Genomic DNA, 18,265 nt, shown 5'->3' on the forward strand with positions numbered 1-18,265 from the left:
CATTTACGCCTAGGTCATCCTTCCTTTTCTCGTTTTAAATTTCTAGCTGATCAATTGCATCTTAATAATGCGAGTTATTCTCATAATTGTAGTATCTGCCCGTTAGCAAAACAAACTAGGTTGTCTTTCCCAAGAAGTTCAATAACAACCCATTCTGCTTTTGATCTGATACATTGTGATGTTTGGGGACCACATAAAATTCCTACCCATTCTGGTTTGCGTTTTTTTCTCACTATTGTTGATGATTTTACTCGATGTACTTGGGTTTTTTTAATGCAACATAAGTCAGAAGTACATCATTTGTTAATGAACTTTGTTAAATTCGTTCAAACTCAATTTCATACTACTATCAAGATAGTTCGATCAGACAATGGGACTGAGTTCCTATCTTTGCAACCATTCTTTACTTCTTGTGGTATTGAATTTCAGCGCACTTGTGTCTATACTCCACAACAAAATGGAGTCGTAGAACGCAAGCATCGCCATATCCTAAATGTAGCTAGGTCTCTTCTTTTTCAGTCACAGGTTCCACTTAATTTTTGGGGAGAGTGCATTTTAACGGCTGTTTATCTTATAAATAGAACGCCATCACCATTATTATCTAACAAGACACCCTTTGAAGCACTCTACAAACGACCACCTACATTTCATCATCTTAAAGTTTTTGGTTGTAAATGTTATGCAACTATAGTACATCCTAAGCAAAAATTTGAACCTAGGGCAACTCCTTGTGTTTTCGTAGGATATCCTTGTGGTCATAAAGGTTACAAGTTGTATGACATGCAATCTCACAAATTCTTTATCAGCCGTGATGTCAAATTTTGTGAAGATGATTTTCCTTTTTCATCAGCTTCACAAACTTCGACATTAGCTCCTTCGACTCCTGTTGTACCACTTCATGATCCATCCTACTCAAACATCCATCCTCCACCTTCTATTCCTTCACCTCCTACTCCGTCGTCTCCTCCACCTTCTCCAGATTCGCCCACTAATTCCAATCCTATCCCACCTGATACATCAGCTCCACTTCGACGTTCTACTCGTACTAAACAGCCTCCAGCTTGGCATAAGGATTATGAGATGTCTTCTGGAGCCAATCATTTAACCTCTAGCTCAAGTCCCGGCACTGGCACCAGGTATCCCCTTCATCATTACCTTTCATTCTCTCGTTTTTCTCCTACTCAACGTGCTTTTCTAGCTCTTATTACATCCCAGACAGAACCTAAAACCTATGACGAGGCAGTTGGCGACCCGTTATGGCAGCAGGCTATGAATGATGAAATTGCAGCTTTGGAACGTAATCATACATGGTCTCTCGTTCCTCTACCACTTGGTCATAAAGCTATTGGTTGTCGTTGGGTGTACAAAATTAAATACAACTCTGATGGTTCTGTTGAACGTTATAAAGCTCGACTAGTAGCAAAGGGATACACTCAGGTTGAAGGTATTGATTACACAGAAACATTTTCCCCTACAGCGAAACTTACTACACTTCGTTGCTTACTCACTGTTGCTGCTGCTCGAAAATGGTTCACCCATCAGTTGGATGTTCAAAATGCCTTTCTCCATGGTAATCTAGACGAGGAAGTTTATATGTCTTTACCACCAGGTCTTCGCCGACAGGGGGAGAATACAGTATGTCGGCTCCATAAATCTCTTTATGGATTAAAACAGGCTTCTCGCAATTGGTTCTCCATATTTTCTACAACTATACAAAATGCAGGCTACACTCAGTCCAAAGCAGATTACTCTTTGTTTACTAAGAGTAAAGGTACTTCTTTCACTGCAGTTCTAATCTATGTTGATGATATTCTGTTGACAGGCAATGATCTCGAAGAAATTCAATATCTCAAGACTAGTTTACTCCAGAAATTTCTTATCAAAGATTTAGGAAATTTGAAATATTTTCTAGGCATTGAATTTTCTCGATCTAGAAAAGGAATTTTTATGTCTCAAAGGAAGTATGCTCTAGACATACTTCAAGACACAGGTCTTACAGGAGCACGTCCAGACAAATTTCCTATGGAGCAAAATCTGAAACTTTCTTTAACTGAAGGAGAGAAGTTGAATGATCCAAGTAAATACAGACGGTTGATTGGCAGATTAATATATTTGACCGTCACTAGGCCTGACATAGCTTATTCAGTTCGTATGCTTAGCCAATTTATGCATGAACCAAGAAAACCACATTGGGAGGCAGCTCTTCGAGTTCTGAGGTACATCAAAGGCACTCCTGGTCAAGGACTTCTACTGCCATCTGAAAACAATTTAAGATTACAGGCATATTGCGATTCTGACTGGGGTGGTTGTCGAACTTCCAGACGATCTATTTCTGGGTTCTGCATTTTCCTCGGAAATTCAATTATTTCTTGGAAGTCTAAAAAGCAGACTAATGTGTCCAGATCATCAGCAGAAGCCGAGTATCGAGCTATGGCAAATACTTGTTTAGAGTTAACTTGGTTAAGATACATTCTTCAAGACTTGAATGTTCCACTGTCCGAACCAGCATTATTATATTGTGATAATCAAGCAGCATTACATATAGCAGCCAATCCAGTTTTTCATGAACGTACGAAACACATTGAAATAGATTGTCATATAGTTCGAGAAAAGTTACAAGCTGGAATCATCAAACCGTGTTATGTTTCGACCAAAATGCAATTGGCAGATGTTTTTACTAAAGCTTTGGGAAGACAGCAATTTGACTTTTTGAAGGACAAGTTGGGTGTGATCGACATACACTCTCCAACTTGAGGGGGAGTATTAAGAGGATATTTTGCGGTGATAATTAGTTAGAATATATCTCACATATTTAGGGAGTTGTTAGTATAGATTTGATTAACCGTATATTTTATTTATTTACCAGATTTAGTTAGATATATATTTTTTCTATTTTTAGGTATTAGTTGATAGTTTGTATCCTATTTAAACGTGTTAAACATGAATGAAGATCATACTTTCGATCCCAATTCTATTTCTATTTCTCATTCTTAACAAGGACGAAGTCAAAATTTACAGATCGCGCGCTTTTCCATGTGATCACTTGCATTTGTTGAAGTTATCCGTCTCGCAAATCAAGGTGACTGTGATTAGTTCAGTCGAAGACACCATCCGAACTGATCAAGGTGACTGTGATTAGGGCATTTGTTGAAGTTATCTGTCTCGGAAATCAAGGCGACTGTGATTAGGGCAGCGAATCTTCGTCTTCACGAAATGATCTTTACCGCGTAATTTCGATTCCGTTCTTGCTGGCTTTTTTTTTCAGATTCAGCTGGAGGGTTGAGATTCTATTCCCTTCTGAAACCATCTTTGTTGTCTTACCTCGTCAATATATCAGCTCGGCCATCTTTTCTCCATTTTCATTTGCTGTTTTCACGGCGAAAATGCATCTCTGTTCTTGGACCTGAAAATTCCTAAAAAATTGAACTCTGATAGTGAACTGTCACAGTCGATTACCTTTATCTTCTTCTTCAACTTTCGAGTTGTCGCTTTTCTGTGGTTCGGCGTTTCATTATTTAGCATACCGTTGGCGAGGCTTCAGATTTGAGTTGTGGAGCGATGTTTGTCTCTGCACTTCTAACGTCTGTGGGAATAAATTCTGCAATATGTTTTTCGTTTCTCGTGCTATATTCTATAGTTAGGAAACAACCGGCTTACTATGGCATCTACATACCACGCTTGGTGGCTGAAGGAAAAACTAAACAGAGAAGGGATTTCAACCTAGAAAGATTAATACCCTCTGCTAATTGGATGAAAAAAGCTTGGATGCTTTCTGAAGAGGAGCTTTTGTCGTCTTCAGGCCTGGATGCTGTAGTTTTTATGCGTATTGTAACTTTCAGGTAATTAAGAGTTTGCTCAGTCAATTAGTTCTCCCACTATGGCCTTTTTCGATATTTGTATACTGATTCGGTTGTTCGATATTTGGTTAGATCAGGCAATTCTGTTCATCCTTATTCTTAACTTTTTTTTGTTGTTTGAAAAATGTTGCAGCTTAAAAGTGCTTTTATTTGCTGGTGTCATTGGAATCTTTGTTCTCCTTCCAGTGAACTGCTCAGGGGATCAACTTACGAATGTTGACATTGTTAATATTTCAAATAACTCCCTGGACGTATTTACTATTTCCAATGTAAAGGATGGATCGCACTGGTATGTTCTAATCATAATTTTATATTCAATATCAAATGGATGCTTAAATAACAATACTTTTGTAAGTGTAGATTAATTTTCAGAGTAGATATACTCGAATGGTTTCAGCTAATAGAAACAATCATCATATGTATGTATATATATATATATGCATATATATTTGTTCTCCTTGAGAAAGTTTTGATTTCATTTAAAAGGGTTAATGAGTGTACTAATGTTGGGATGAAAGGATTGTCGGCTTTCTTTTTTGATATTATTCATCATTTTAATGCACGGCATCCTTAATTCAGTAAGGTTTGTGTTGGATGATGAAAGTCCCACATCGGCTAATTTAGGGAATGATCATGGGTTTATAAACAAAGAATACTCTCTCCATTGGCATGAGGCCTTTTGGGAAGCCCAAAGCAAACCCATGAGAGCTTATGCTCAAAGTGGACAATATCATACCATTGTGGAGAGTCGTGTTCGTCTAACAGTTTGAATACGTGGTCTATCTAAGGTCTTGTGCCTTACCCCAGAATTCTCAACTGAGACGACTTAGCAGCCTTCTTTTTGTATTTATTAGATGAAGTTTCTCAAAGTCTTAATTTTTTTCCTGAAAAAATTAGCATGAAGAATTTTGTCATATTTCCTGAAATATTGATATTTTGTTGATAAATCTGTTGATATATTCATTAAATTTTTTCTCGACATAATTGTTGATATTCTATTTTGATCAACAAATCAAATACTTAACTTATCATGGGTTTTCTTTCCATATTCGTGCTGACTTAATCTTAACTCCTCATGTTACATAAAATGTCGAGGGTCTTATCTTGGAAAGAGTAGCTTGCTTTATAGACGAAGAAAATTGTATTGGATGGTTCTGATTTCATTTCTAAGATTTATACCTTTTTTAGAGATCAAGGAAATTCACATTCTTCCTGATCATTACAACTTCTACTTTTCTATTTTTTAGGCAAATACCACAAAACTAATTCAGTTTCTTCTAGTTGGCAGGTTATGGTTCCACTTTTCAGCTGTGTATCTCATCACTGCATACATCTGCTCTCTACTTTACTATGTAGGTGACTAACCATAAAAGATATGTGCTTCTTTTCATATATGCATCAGTGATATTTATTTAATGTTTCTGCAGCCACTTGACTAGCATTCTGTCCTCAGATGCTATGCTGGTGAAAAGCATGAGTATCAATAATATCTGCATTCTGCAATAAAAAATGATAAACATAGTTGTATTTTGGAAGGAGTGACCCGTCTTTGAAAATAAGCCTATTATCTTAGCTTTTTAAGTGCGTGCTTGAGTATGATAGTACAGAGGATATAGTTTCGCACCTAGCCAATATGTACGAACTTTTGGCGTCTCTCTAAACTTATTGTAGATTGAGGCAATTTATACGGTTAATTAATAAAGTTGATTAATCTTGAAGTTTAAATCTGCAGGAGTACGACTATATTTCTTCTAAAAGGATTGACTATTTTTGTTCATCCAAGCCTCTGTTTCATCAGTTTACCATCTTAGTTCGTGCAATTCCTGCTTCTGCTGGGAGAAACACCAGTGATAGTGTTGAGAATTTCTTCACCGAGTATCACCCCTCAACTTATCTGGCTCATACAGTTGTCCATCGGACAAGCAAACTTCGAGGTCTCATTGTAAGCTTCAGACTAATGTTTCAGCTCCTCTCTTCTTTTCTCACATGAAGAAAGAAACTTGTATCAAGAAAACTAGGTTCATTTCCTTGTCTAGTTGGAGTTGCATATGAAAGCTGGCTGTTAGTGTGCTTAATATGCTATTTTAGTTACGTTGTGTTTTTTCTCTTTGTTCCACAGAATGATGCAAAAACACATTACAGAAGGCTCGTCCGCTTACAATCGAATCCCTCACAAATAAATTCTAACCGTGGTAGTTGTTTTGGATTGTTCAGAAGGAAGGTTGATCTCGTTGATCGATATGGAAAAAGGTTAGGAGACATAGAACAGCATCTGAGATTGGAACAATCGCAGGTTTCATCGGCTGGAAAAGTATGCACGTCCTTATTGAATTATTTTTCTTCTTTGTGATGCATTTTTAATCTTTCCCTGAATTTTGAGTTAAAAAATAGTACTGTATAATAAGTTGGACGATATTGCAAAATATATGAGAAGGACAGCAGGTCAGATTTGGGAAATTGAGTAAAGTTATGCACCATCTAATTGAAGGTGTTAACAAAAAGGCTAAATGTATGTCTTAGTCCATGATGATCAAGCATTTTTTCAACATCGTTCATGTCACTAGAAAAAAATTTCCAGTTATCTCCTTATCGTTTAATTTTTTAAAATTATACTTTATTGCTGGTGCATGTTAAAAATTGGTAATGGTTAATTTCCATTACATGATATCTAGTGAGTTGGTAGAAATTTCAATTTTTCTCATCTTAAATAACTTAATTCCTCCTTAATTTTCGAATTCAAAGTCACATAGTACCATGCTAGGTAAGTCTATTATCAACCAAGTCTACCTTAAAACATTCCAACAGCAAGATAGCTTCCACGACATGGAAATTCACTGCCATGTTTACTGGCCTTGATGCAGTGAATTTATTTGTGAAATGGAACTTATCTTGCGACTAAATGGAATATCACTGTTCCACACTGAAATGGTAATATTCCCCTGCCCATGAAAATTGTGATGAGTATATCCAATTTTGTGAGACCTAGAATCTGGCTGTGAATGATAATAACAATGGTTGATCCCGTAATCTTTTAAAATCAAGTCATTATGGTTTTCAAGCATCAACCCCTTCGTTTATTTTTGAGTAGGTAATTGATAAGAGCTGCCCATTTTGAAAAATATGTGGGATAATTTCTATGATACCCAGTTAGAACATCAATAAATAATTGCTATTGTTAATTTTATTCGTTTGGAATTTATCAAGACTAAATTGGATTGTTCCATTAAACCGTGTCGGCAGTTTTTATTTATTTGTTTATCTTTAGAATTGTGATTTACTTCTAATCTGGTTGTGATTGAGGTGGAGAGTGTGGCATGTCTTGTTATGCCAGTGTTCTCGGATTTGAGATTGTTAACAAACTTGTAGAGTTAATATGAGAGGCATCTCCTGGTCACGCTGCTTGGTAAATTGTATCAAACTAATTAACATTTTTTCTTAATTGGAAAAGGAAGTTCCAGCTGCTTTTGTATCCTTCAAGTCACGTTATGGTGCTGCAATTGCTATGCATATGCAACAATCGAACAATCCCATTCATTGGGTGACAGAACAAGCTCCTGAGCCTCATGATGTATATTGGCCTTTTTTTTCTTCAACATTTATGCAAAGATGGATATCTAAGCTGGGAGTTGCGGTTGCATGTTTCCTTCTTACCGCACTATTTTTTATACCAGTTCTCATTGTGCAAGGACTGACTAACCTTAATCAGTTACAAATTTGGTTTCCGTTTCTTAAAAGCATTCTTACCATGTAAGTGATCACTCTTCACGTAGCTCTTGTTAGAAGTAGCATTTCTTTTCTTTTTTGAAGCTGTGTCAGTAATTGAAGTTAGAAGTCTTTTAAAGACAATTTGTATATGATATCTATATAGATTCGTCACAGAAAGCATGAGTGATTAATTCACATAAAATGTTTTGTTTCAAAAACTTGGATGCTGGAGTTTCACAGAAAGCATACAAAAGCCAACTAAAAGCGCTGTATATTTATTCTTTGAGAGAACTGTTCGCTGTTTTATAGTGATCGTTGAACAGTTGATGATCATTTTTTTTATTTGACGATAATCAATAAATGCTAAATGTTTCATGCATATGATTTATTTTCTCCTGCTGGATTATCTGATGTTCTGATGGTCTTACCTCTAATTATGTTGCAGAACATTCATTAGTCAAATAATAACAGGATATCTTCCTAGCCTTATCCTTCAATTGTTCCTGAAGATGGTGCCCCCTATTATGGAATGTCTCTCATCCATTCAAGGATACATTTCTTTAAGTGACATAAAAAAGAGTGCATGTTTCAAAGTATTGTGGTTCACTATATGGAATGTGTTCTTTGCTACTGTCTTCTCGGGAACAGCTCTGCTTCAACTTTCATTGGTCTTTGAGCCAAAGACTATTCCTACGAGGCTTGCTGTGGCGGTACCTGCACAGGTGAAGCCTTGTGTCCCTATGAAAACTTTCTTTGAAGCTTTTACAAATAACGGATTTGAACCAGTTTGTAGTCTTGTCACATTTGTATATCTTTTCAAGCCTAAACTTGTATGATTCAATGAAATTTAATGTCAGTATCTTTGTTATCACCTTTGTGTTTATGTCTAAATTGGTTAGGCAAGGTTGTTAAACTTGTACAAGTCCAACCAATTTAAAACTTAGTTTCAATCATTAATTGATAAATCTCACACTTCAATTTTTTGATCGCATCAATTGGACAAAGTTCTTATCACAGTAAAAGTTATTAGGTCAGAGACATGAATTTGTGATTCAAAATTGTGGGGGAATAAAACATGGACTTTTCCCCGTTTTTTCACTGAATTGGTAAATCTCACACTTATAGTTGATGAAGTGGTCGTTTGTCAATGATGATTATTGTTTTTTTTTTTTTTTTGTGCAACCAAGCTGTTTATTCTTTAACTTCTTAGAATTGTACATGATTTTACCATGAAGTACCTTAAGTTGGTTGAAGATCAGGATTGGATTTTATGCTGCATTTGCATATTTTGATATGTTCCTATGTACATGTTTTATCACCAAATTTAGTTGCACTAAGTAAGTGAATCTTATGAGGATATATCGACTTTTCTACTTGCTGAAAATGTCTGCTGCCATAAGTATTACTGATTTGCTAGAAAACCAATGACAAGAAAAACATTTTTGTTGCTTGCATCCTTGGCTAGGCTTCATAAACAGCATACCTCAGGTAGCGAGTCTCTAGAGTCGTTAATTGACTACATGGGTTTATACAACCATAGGCGGGCATATTGTCCTGTGCTGACACAAACTTCTCTGATGCCTGAGAATCTGGAGGAGATTCTATGAGTGCCTTAATTTATACAAAGTTAGTGAAGGATTAATTTGGGCACGCTATAGAATCTATAGAACTCGGTACTTTATATGATCAGGTGGCAAAATGTGTTATACCTCTCACTCTTCGTCTTGATTGCAGGCTTCATTTTTCATTGCTTATGTTGTCACATCGGGATGGACAAGCTCACTATCTGAACTCATCAACCTATTCGCTCTTATTAGCAGTCTTGTAACAAAACCTTTCAGTGGAAACTCGGATGAGGAATTAGAAGTTCCATCCATTCCTTACCACCAGGACATACCGAGAATTCTTTTCTTTGTACTTCTTGGTATCACATATTTCTTCCTAGCTCCACTTATTGTGCCCTTCCTTCTTGTCTACTTCGGTCTGGAATACATAGTCTACCGCAACCAGGTTTGTTACCTTTTTCTCCCTCTCTCCCCTCACCATAAAGTTAAAAACCCATGATGCATGTCGTAAGATACAGTGATAAATCAAGTGATGTATTTATACTGAATTCACTACTTGATGTATTCTGATCTTGCCTCGTAGATTTTTGCTATCATCCTGTGAAATATTGTGAATTTTAATTAGGTGGTTGTTTGGTTGAGTTTTATCGTTTAACCACTTGAGTTAAATCTGTATTTCAGCCTATATAAGTGGCTGCTTCACCTTAATAAAGCATCATTTTGATATTCAGTCTAAAAGAGTCTCCCTTTTCTGCACCATCTCCATAAAGTAAAAAGAAAAATGCAACATAAATTTAAAATATTTGTATGCCAAATTTTTTAAAATAGAATTTTTCGTTTGAGTTTCAATTTTAAGCAAAAAATTGAAAATATTCTATGAGTGTTTTAGCTGTATTATTGATTTGTTGTTACCATGTTTTCTCTTATGCTGAAACTGGGAGTTATCGCATGCATGTCAATAATGCGTTTTTGCTTATGTATAACGTGCAGTTTATAAATGTGTATGCACCGAAGTATGAAACTGGCGGGAAGTTCTGGCCTATTGCGCACAGTTGCGTTATATTTTCTTTAGTACTCATGCATGCTATAGCTGTGGGAATATTCACACTGAAGGGGCTCCCTCTCGCATCAAGTTTATTGGTTCCACTCCCTATTTTAACGCTTCTTTTCAATGACTACTGTCGGAAACGGTTCCTACCCAATTTTTCTGCTTATTCTGCGGAAGTAAGTTTATTTGCTGCAAGCCTGCAATATTATTCTTCAACTTCGTCTAACACTGATCTTGACACCACATGTTGTTTTCAGACTTTGATAAAGAAGGATAGAGCAGATGAAAATGATCCTACAATGGCTGAATTTCTAGATAAATTGGTCACTGCATATGCTGACCCGGCTTTAATGCCTGTTAGCTTCACTGCAACTGCCGACAGTCTTAGGCGCCCGCTGATGTCTACTGCTGAAGATTAAAGATTATTGATGGATCTTTAGTTACTGGTGGTGCTGTAATTACAACATGCATACGTGATCAGGTTAGGCAAACTTGCCTGCTCTTTCGTTGATAGAGAGTGTCGTTTAATTTTCAGGACCATTTATGTTTTCAAGTTTTTGTAACATAATACCAATAGAAAGATCGAATAAAAAGCCTATATATTATAGGCTGGGGTGTGGGTGTGAAGCATGAAGTAGAGCTGTATATTGGAAAGAAATTGTCTTTCATTCCGAGTCCTGTGAACGCTGAGGTGTGGCTCTTTTCTATAGAACTTTATTATTGATTAGAGAAAATGAGGCTCTCCGTCCTTCAGTTTTCAAATATTTGAATCCACGAGCCAATTCCATCTTCTTGGCTCCGAGTTTCCATGATCCGTCAATATACTACACAAACATCATCGAATTCTCAACTTATAGTCCAATGTTTGAATATTAGAATAGGCATATAAATTATTCATCGGGATACTGTTTCCCATGTGCAGTAATTGGAAGTCCAAACAAACAGTTGTATTAGAATAGTATTGCTGACTAGTGCAGTATTGAAGCATCCCCTATAGCTCTGTAATTAACTAATAAGAGCAGGACAACGTTAAGGAAGCAAAGTCTTCGATTTGCATGGTTTGTCAGATATTGTCCATTTTGGTCAGTTACATATTGTTGTCAGCCTCACGGTTTTAAAATGTGTCTGTTAGGGGGAGGTTTTCACATTCTTATACGCAATGTTTCGTTCCCCTCTCTAACCAATGTGGGATCTCACAATCCATTTCTTTAGAGATACAGCGTCCTCGCTGTCACACCGCCCGGTGTTTGGCATTTCTTATAAGAGTGTGAAATCCTCTCCTTAACAAACGCGTTTTAAATTCGTGAGACTACCAAACTATTTCATGGAAGGAAAACAAAGTTGACAGAAAGTAAAATAGATGCACAAGCTGAAGTCACTCATCAGGGTCAATGTGATACTGACTGTCCACAAATCATTATTTTTTTCCCCTTTTCTTAGGTCTAAAACATCATTATTGCTAACTCCACTACTAATGAATTTTACTTTTGTCTTCTTTTGACTCAGGAAGTACTAATTAACTGTACTGCCCTTAGATTAGATTATAATTGTGTGGCCTTTCTACCATATATGTATAACTTTTGCTTGAAAGTTTTCCCACTACCTTATTGTCTTGTAGCTATGAATTTGACTTCGACTCAGGTTCACTTCTACACATTCAAAATCCATCAAGAAAAAGGTACAGAAGAAAGTCTCTCTCTCTCTCTCCCTATTGTGGGAGTTTCTACATTCATCAAATCTATTGCCCCACCTCATTTCAACGTGTGAAATCAAGCCTCTGATCTTTTCTTCATTGCCCAATCCATTGGCTACTTATTGTTCAGTAAAGATGACTTCTTCAAGGGGAAAGAAAAGAGCAATCATTTGAAAGACACATACCTCCTTGACAACTTAGTTTTCTCCTCTCCCAATGCGATCAAAACAAACCAGGGCTCCATCCAACTAGTAAATTGAGTGTAGTTGAAAGTATTCGTAATGAGAAAGATGTCCTTGATTCCCTGTAAATGATGCATAAGTTTGAGTTGAACCTTATGATTGTGACCAGCAGCACCACCAAATTGGCATTATGCCGCCCACCCACTATGTATTATTGGTGCGAGTATCTTCTAACTGACACCTCTTGGATTCTCATTGATTGGTGAAACCCACAGAATTCATCATCATTTCCCGAAGATTTCTTCTTTTGGCTTTAACTTTCATCTTCAAGCAAAGATTACGAAAATCAGTCCCAAGTGATTGCAACCCCATTAGTGTTACCTCTCAAAAGGAGAGGTTAAAATGGATAATGTGTCTGCTTCCTTCACTACCCACCGGTCTACCAAGTGATTACCTCTTGCTAGGATCTCATTCATCCCACTGAACCAACTTTGGTCTTTTCATTGCACACAACTATTATTAAAATAAACAAGATACCACTACTTTCCACTTGAAGTTATCATGACCTACAGGGGTAAGTAATTTAGTTCTGGCAAGGCAACAATTATAGGTAGTTCTTCTTATGTGTTCTTAAAGTGATTGTTACCACCAGAAAGAAGAACTTAATATGCAAAACTTCTACTGACTTGATTGACTTAGACTAGTAATGACTTTTCTTGTCAAGTCGAGCAAAGCCTAAAATGTTGGCCGATCCGACAGAAAGCCAAAGAAATTGGCGACTGCGGTGATATATTAATGTTGAAATGGAAAGCAGTCGACATTAGTGGAATGTGATGAGTTGAAATACTGTATGAAAAAACCAGAGAAGAAAAGGCAAGAGGGGAGTCACCTTTCCCAAGTTCTGAATACCCCATTAAATATTTATCCTCCATTCACTCCACCAATCATGTAAACCAGGAAAATGTAGGAAAACAGCACAAAAAGGTGGTTTTTGCAGATGCCTTATACTATATATATATATTTTTTTTTTTAATTCTAATTTCGCTATTCTTTTTTTTTTTTTTTGGTACAAATTAGAGCGAAAGATTTGAACCCCACTAATCGAACTTTGTCGATTAAATTGTTGTTATCATTGTCAAACGCCCCTTATCATGCCTTTTTAGTACTAAAAAACTGAAATAACATGCACGACATCTTGTGATGTGAGTTTCTATACTATTTATCTGTGGAGTAAAGTGTGAATGATAATGCACGTTTCAGCATTTTGGGTGCACGTTTTATCTCTATCAACACAATTTCCACTTGTCTAGTTTGTTCATTTTTTTCTTAGATGTTTGGTATTTGGATAGGGAAATGTCATTTGTCATAAGGACTGTTTGGTGGATTGGATGATAATCCAAATAAGAATTTATGATTAGAAATTTTGAAGCAAATTGAATGTCAAAATCAGGTACCAAACAGTCTTGTCTTTTCCATTGTTTACACTTATTCTGTTGCTTTTCACTTCCTTCCTACTTGTTTTCCACTGTTTCACACTGCTACAGACGGACCCAGGAAACTGTCAACTTATTAATTGTTCATTTTCATTAACTACTGTCTCTCCAGCTTTACATTCAAAGCCCTTTGAACAATACCATTTCAAATTTCTTGTAATTCTTGGTTTGCTTTAGCTATGTGATTTGCAGATCTTCAAATGGAATCAATATTTTTTTTCGAGTTCGTCAATTGTTCGATGGAAGATCGAAAATCTAAACTGAGTAGAAAATTGTTGCATCAAGAGACCATCTATAAATTTTTTTGAATAAATCCCAATAGAAATCACAAATGTTGATTTTGTTTCTATAATAATCCGTCCAAATAGAAAATTCTTTGCTTAATGAATAAAATGAAAATTTAGACAAAAATTAATCAGAGTCTATAATCGTGGGTCATATCTACCCTTTAAGTTGCAATTAAAGAACGAATACAACATATTTCATTAAAAGAGCGTGGAAGATCGAAGAAGTACAAACTCTTCTTCAACGCATAAATAATTGACACCAACAATAGCTAAAAATAAAGACTTTATTCGATTACCTCGAGCAAAACGGTTGCTTTTGTAATCAAATTTAAAGTCTTTAAGTATAATAAGAAGAATCACGAAGATTTGAACCGCGAACTTAAAAAGATACACATTAACTATCACATAACTACTTGGTTATGTTTACTTTGTGATACTTGGAGGATTAAAAAGGAGATTCTAGGTCTGGTCTACAATGGCTACAATGGCTAATAAGTAGAGAGATAGAGATACTGGTCAATCTCATATGTCCAGCTTTACAACCAGACATACCCCACTTCCACCTTTTCCATTCCAGATATTATACAAAGCGGCATAAAACCTCCACCATGCCCAGACATATTGAACCTTAGGAACCCAAAACCTTCTCTTTCTCTCTCTCTTTTTCTCTCTCTTTCTCTCTCTGCGGCAGCTGGCTACTACAGTCCCAGAAGGGACTGAGATACCTTGCAGTGGATATAAAGAAACAAGAAACACACAACCCATTTCTCACTCACTGTTGTATTTCACCACTGCACTTTCTCTCATGCTCATCAAACCATTTCTCTCTTAATCGAATCATGGAAGACTCAGACGAGCCCAACGCTACCAGCAAATGTAACAACAAAACTGGGAGTTTCAAAGCCAGGATTAACCTTCATCCTCCTCCTCCTCCTCCTCCTCCTCATCATCATCATCATCATGTTCATCGCCATTATCAGCATCAACAGCTATGGCAGTACTCAAATCAGTACGCCTTTTGTAACCAAAACCAGTTCCAAAGATGCTGTCCTGTTATTCTACCTCTTCCCCTTCCTCTTCCTCCTCCTATTCCTCTGCAACTCGCTCTAGCTCCTGCTCTTCCTCCAAATAGAACCACCACTAGACCAAAAGCCCACTTGCAGAAGGCTTCCTGTAGGGTCAATAACCCTCCTCTTGCTGTCACCTCTGATACCCATGTCCCTATATTAAAGATTTCTCCAGGTAAAGCTATATGAAAGCCCTTGTTCATTTTTTTTTTCTTTTTCTTCTTCTCTCTCTCTCTCTCTCTCTCTCTTTTATCTGTTTTCTTTGATTAGGGATTTTTTGACCTCTGCATTTCCAGTGTCTTAAGTGGGTGGATTGTAATCATTCTGGCATTTTTTTTTGGCTCTTTGAACACGTGCATTCATTCAGCTCCAAAAGGGCTACTACGACTGAAAAGCACTTTGCCACTTAAAGGAGATAATGGAAAGGTGAGTGAAAGTAAACCAGAGGTATTAGTGGCTGCAAGAAGACCAGATTCTGGAGGTGTAGAAGGGCCAGTTATTCCTCTTTTGGCTAACCATTTCCTACTCCAGTTTGACCCTTCACAACGTATTTACCATTACAATGTGGAAATCTCTCCCAACCCTTCAAAAGAAGTTGCCAGATTGATCAAACAAAAACTTGTAGAGGACAACTCGGATTTGCTCTCTGGGGCCTCTCCTGCTTATGATGGCCGCAAGAATCTTTACAGCCCAATTGAGTTTGTAAGAGACAGGCTTGAGTTCTATGTCAGCCTTCCACTTCCCTCCAGCAGGATGAAAGTAACCCAAGGAGAGATCGAACATAAGCAAGCATTCAAACTCTTCCGGATAAGTATTAAACTTGTCTCAAAAATTGATGGGATGGAACTGAATAGATACTTGTCAAAAGAGGGAGATGATTGGATTCCAATTCCTCAGGATTATCTTCATGCTTTAGATGTTGTATTGAGGGAGGGCCCAAATGAGAAATGCATCTCTGTGGGAAGATCTCTGTATTCAAGTTCAATGTGGGGGAGCAAAGAAATTGGGGGAGGAGTTGTTGGCTTGAGAGGCTTTTTCCAAAGCCTTAGACCCACACAGCAAGGCTTAGCTATGAACGTAGATTGTTCTGTCACTACTTTCCATGAGAGCATTGGAGTGATTCCCTACTTGCAAAAACGTCTTGATTTTCTTGGAGACCTTTCTCAGAGGAAGACAAGGGGCTTGACCAGTGAAGAAAGGAGAGAAGTGGAGAAGGCTTTGATGCATATTAGGGTTTTTGTTTGTCACAGAGAGAGTGTTCAGAAATACAAAGTTTATGGCTTAACAGATGAACCTACTGAGAGTCTCTGGTTTGCAGACAGAAATGGGAAGAATCTAAGATTGGTGGGTTACTTCAAGGATCATTATAACTATGACATTCAATTCAGGAATTTTCCTTGCTTGCAGATTAGTAGGAGCAAGCCATGTTATCTTCCTATGGAGCTTTGTATGATTTGTGAAGGGCAGAAATTCCTTGGAAAGCTCACTGATGAACAGACTGCAAGGATGCTTAAGATGGGTTGCCAGAGGCCAAAGGAAAGGAAAGCTAATATAGATGGTGTCATGCAAGGTTCTTTTATGCCAACCAGGTAAATTTGAAACTTTATTCTCAATTTGCTGGAGAGCTCTAATTCACTTTCTAATATCATTTGTCTGCTTTGGCTGGCAGCGGGGTCCAGGGAAGAGAATTCAGCCTCCAAGTCTCCAAGGAAATGACCAAATTAAGTGGGAGAGTTCTTCAACCTCCCAAGCTAAAGCTTGGTGATGGCGGCCAGGTTCGAGATCTTATTCCCTCCCGCCACGACCGCCAGTGGAACCTTGTCGATTGCCATGTTTTCGAGGGAACAAGAATCGAGAGGTGGGCATTGATAAGCTTCGGCGGTAGCTTAGATCAGAGGTCTAACATTCCAAGATTTATAAACCAGCTCTCAAGAAGGTGTGACCAATTAGGCATATTTCTCAACAGCAAAACAGTCGTACCACCTCAATTTGAACCAACTCAAGTACTCAACAGTGTCACGCTGTTGGAATCAAAGCTTAAGAAGCTTATTGGAGCTGCATCTAACAGCCTTCAGCTCTTGATCTGTGTGATGGATCGGAAGCATAAAGGCTATGCAGATTTGAAACGCATCGCCGAGACGAGTATCGGCATTGTTAGTCAATGCTGCCTCTATCCAAATCTTGCCAAGCTAGGCTCCCAATTTCTGGCCAATTTGGCTCTTAAGATCAATGCAAAGGTTGGTGGTTGCACTGTTGCATTATACAACTCGTTACCTTCCCAAGTACCACGGCTGCTTCGTATCAATAAGCCCGTGATCTTCATGGGCGCCGATGTAACTCATCCTCATCCCTTGGATGATTTTAGCCCCTCCATAGCTGCTGTGGTTGGTAGCATGAATTGGCCAGCAGCAAACAAGTACGTCTCTAGAATGAGATCACAAACACACAGACAAGAAATTATTATGGATCTCGGAGCAATGGTCGAAGAGCTGCTCGAGGAATTTTATCAAGAAGTGAACGAACTTCCATCACGAATTATATTCTTCAGAGATGGCGTGAGCGAAACCCAGTTCTACAAAGTGCTTCAAGAGGAATTGCAGGCTATAAAAACAGCTTGTTCTCGATTCCACAACTATAAACCTCCTATAACTTTTGCTGTTGTTCAAAAGAGGCATCACACAAGATTATTCCCATTCAAAGTCGATCCATCTTCAAACCAAACTGAGGTTCTTGATGAAAACATTCCTCCCGGGACGGTTGTTGATACTGTAATTACTCACCCAAAGGAATTCGATTTCTATCTCTGCAGCCACTGGGGGGTGAAGGGAACAAGCAGGCCTACGCATTATCATGTCTTGTGTGATGAAAACCAGTTTACTTCTGATGAACTTCAAAAGCTGGTTTACAACTTATGCTACACATATAATAGGTGCACGAAGCCTGTTTCACTAGTACCTCCAGCTTATTATGCTCATCTTGCTGCTTATAGAGGCAGACTTTACCTCGATCGATCCGATTCGACAGCCACTACCGTCTCTCGAGCTGCCCCTCCAAAAACAATGGCTCTACCAAAACTTAGCGAAAATGTTAGGAAACTAATGTTTTACTGTTGAATTTTGTTGTAGTCTCCATCACGATGCAATCAATATATATATATTTTGATGCCATTGAACAAACTGCATCCAGTTCTTCCCTTACACATGAGTAAGATGAAGTGAATGCCTGTGTTCCCTGGTAAATGGTAACATCTGAATCTTACAGCTAGTTAAGCCATATCACCAATACACTATGAAATGATTCAACAAGTGAAGCAGATAGACTCATTTAATATAAGATGAAAGTGAAACAGTAAATTTCCCACTGAACCC

General features: G+C 37.6%; 2 protein-coding genes across 3 annotated transcripts; both read left to right on the forward strand.

The window, feature by feature from the left end:
* The first annotated feature begins 3,001 nt into the window (after positions 1–3,001).
* On the forward strand, positions 3,002–10,937 carry LOC111802038 (CSC1-like protein At1g69450). 2 transcript variants are annotated; one of them, XM_023686298.1, is made up of 10 exons: positions 3,002–3,839; positions 3,991–4,146; positions 5,146–5,209; positions 5,590–5,799; positions 5,977–6,168; positions 7,306–7,604; positions 8,008–8,284; positions 9,297–9,572; positions 10,118–10,351; positions 10,433–10,937. In XM_023686298.1, the coding sequence occupies exons 1-10, from the start codon at positions 3,559–3,561 to the stop codon at positions 10,592–10,594; spliced, it is 2,151 nt and encodes a 716-aa protein (XP_023542066.1). In that variant the 5' UTR covers positions 3,002–3,558; the 3' UTR covers positions 10,595–10,937. The 2 variants fall into 2 exon arrangements, with proteins under 2 accessions (XP_023542066.1, XP_023542072.1); XM_023686304.1 differs by lacking the exon at positions 3,002–3,839 and having other exon boundaries at positions 4,006–4,146; positions 5,139–5,209.
* Positions 10,938–14,018: 3,081 nt separating this feature from the next.
* LOC111809928 (protein argonaute 7-like) lies at positions 14,019–18,073 on the forward strand. Its single transcript, XM_023696406.1, has 3 exons — positions 14,019–15,072; positions 15,265–16,486; positions 16,567–18,073. The coding sequence occupies exons 1-3, from the start codon at positions 14,670–14,672 to the stop codon at positions 18,008–18,010; spliced, it is 3,069 nt and encodes a 1,022-aa protein (XP_023552174.1). The 5' UTR covers positions 14,019–14,669; the 3' UTR covers positions 18,011–18,073.
* The last annotated feature ends 192 nt before the right edge of the window (positions 18,074–18,265 follow it).

This window comes from Cucurbita pepo, chromosome LG01 (assembly GCF_002806865.2).
Source record: "Cucurbita pepo subsp. pepo cultivar mu-cu-16 chromosome LG01, ASM280686v2, whole genome shotgun sequence".
Lineage (NCBI taxonomy): Eukaryota > Viridiplantae > Streptophyta > Magnoliopsida > Cucurbitales > Cucurbitaceae > Cucurbita > Cucurbita pepo.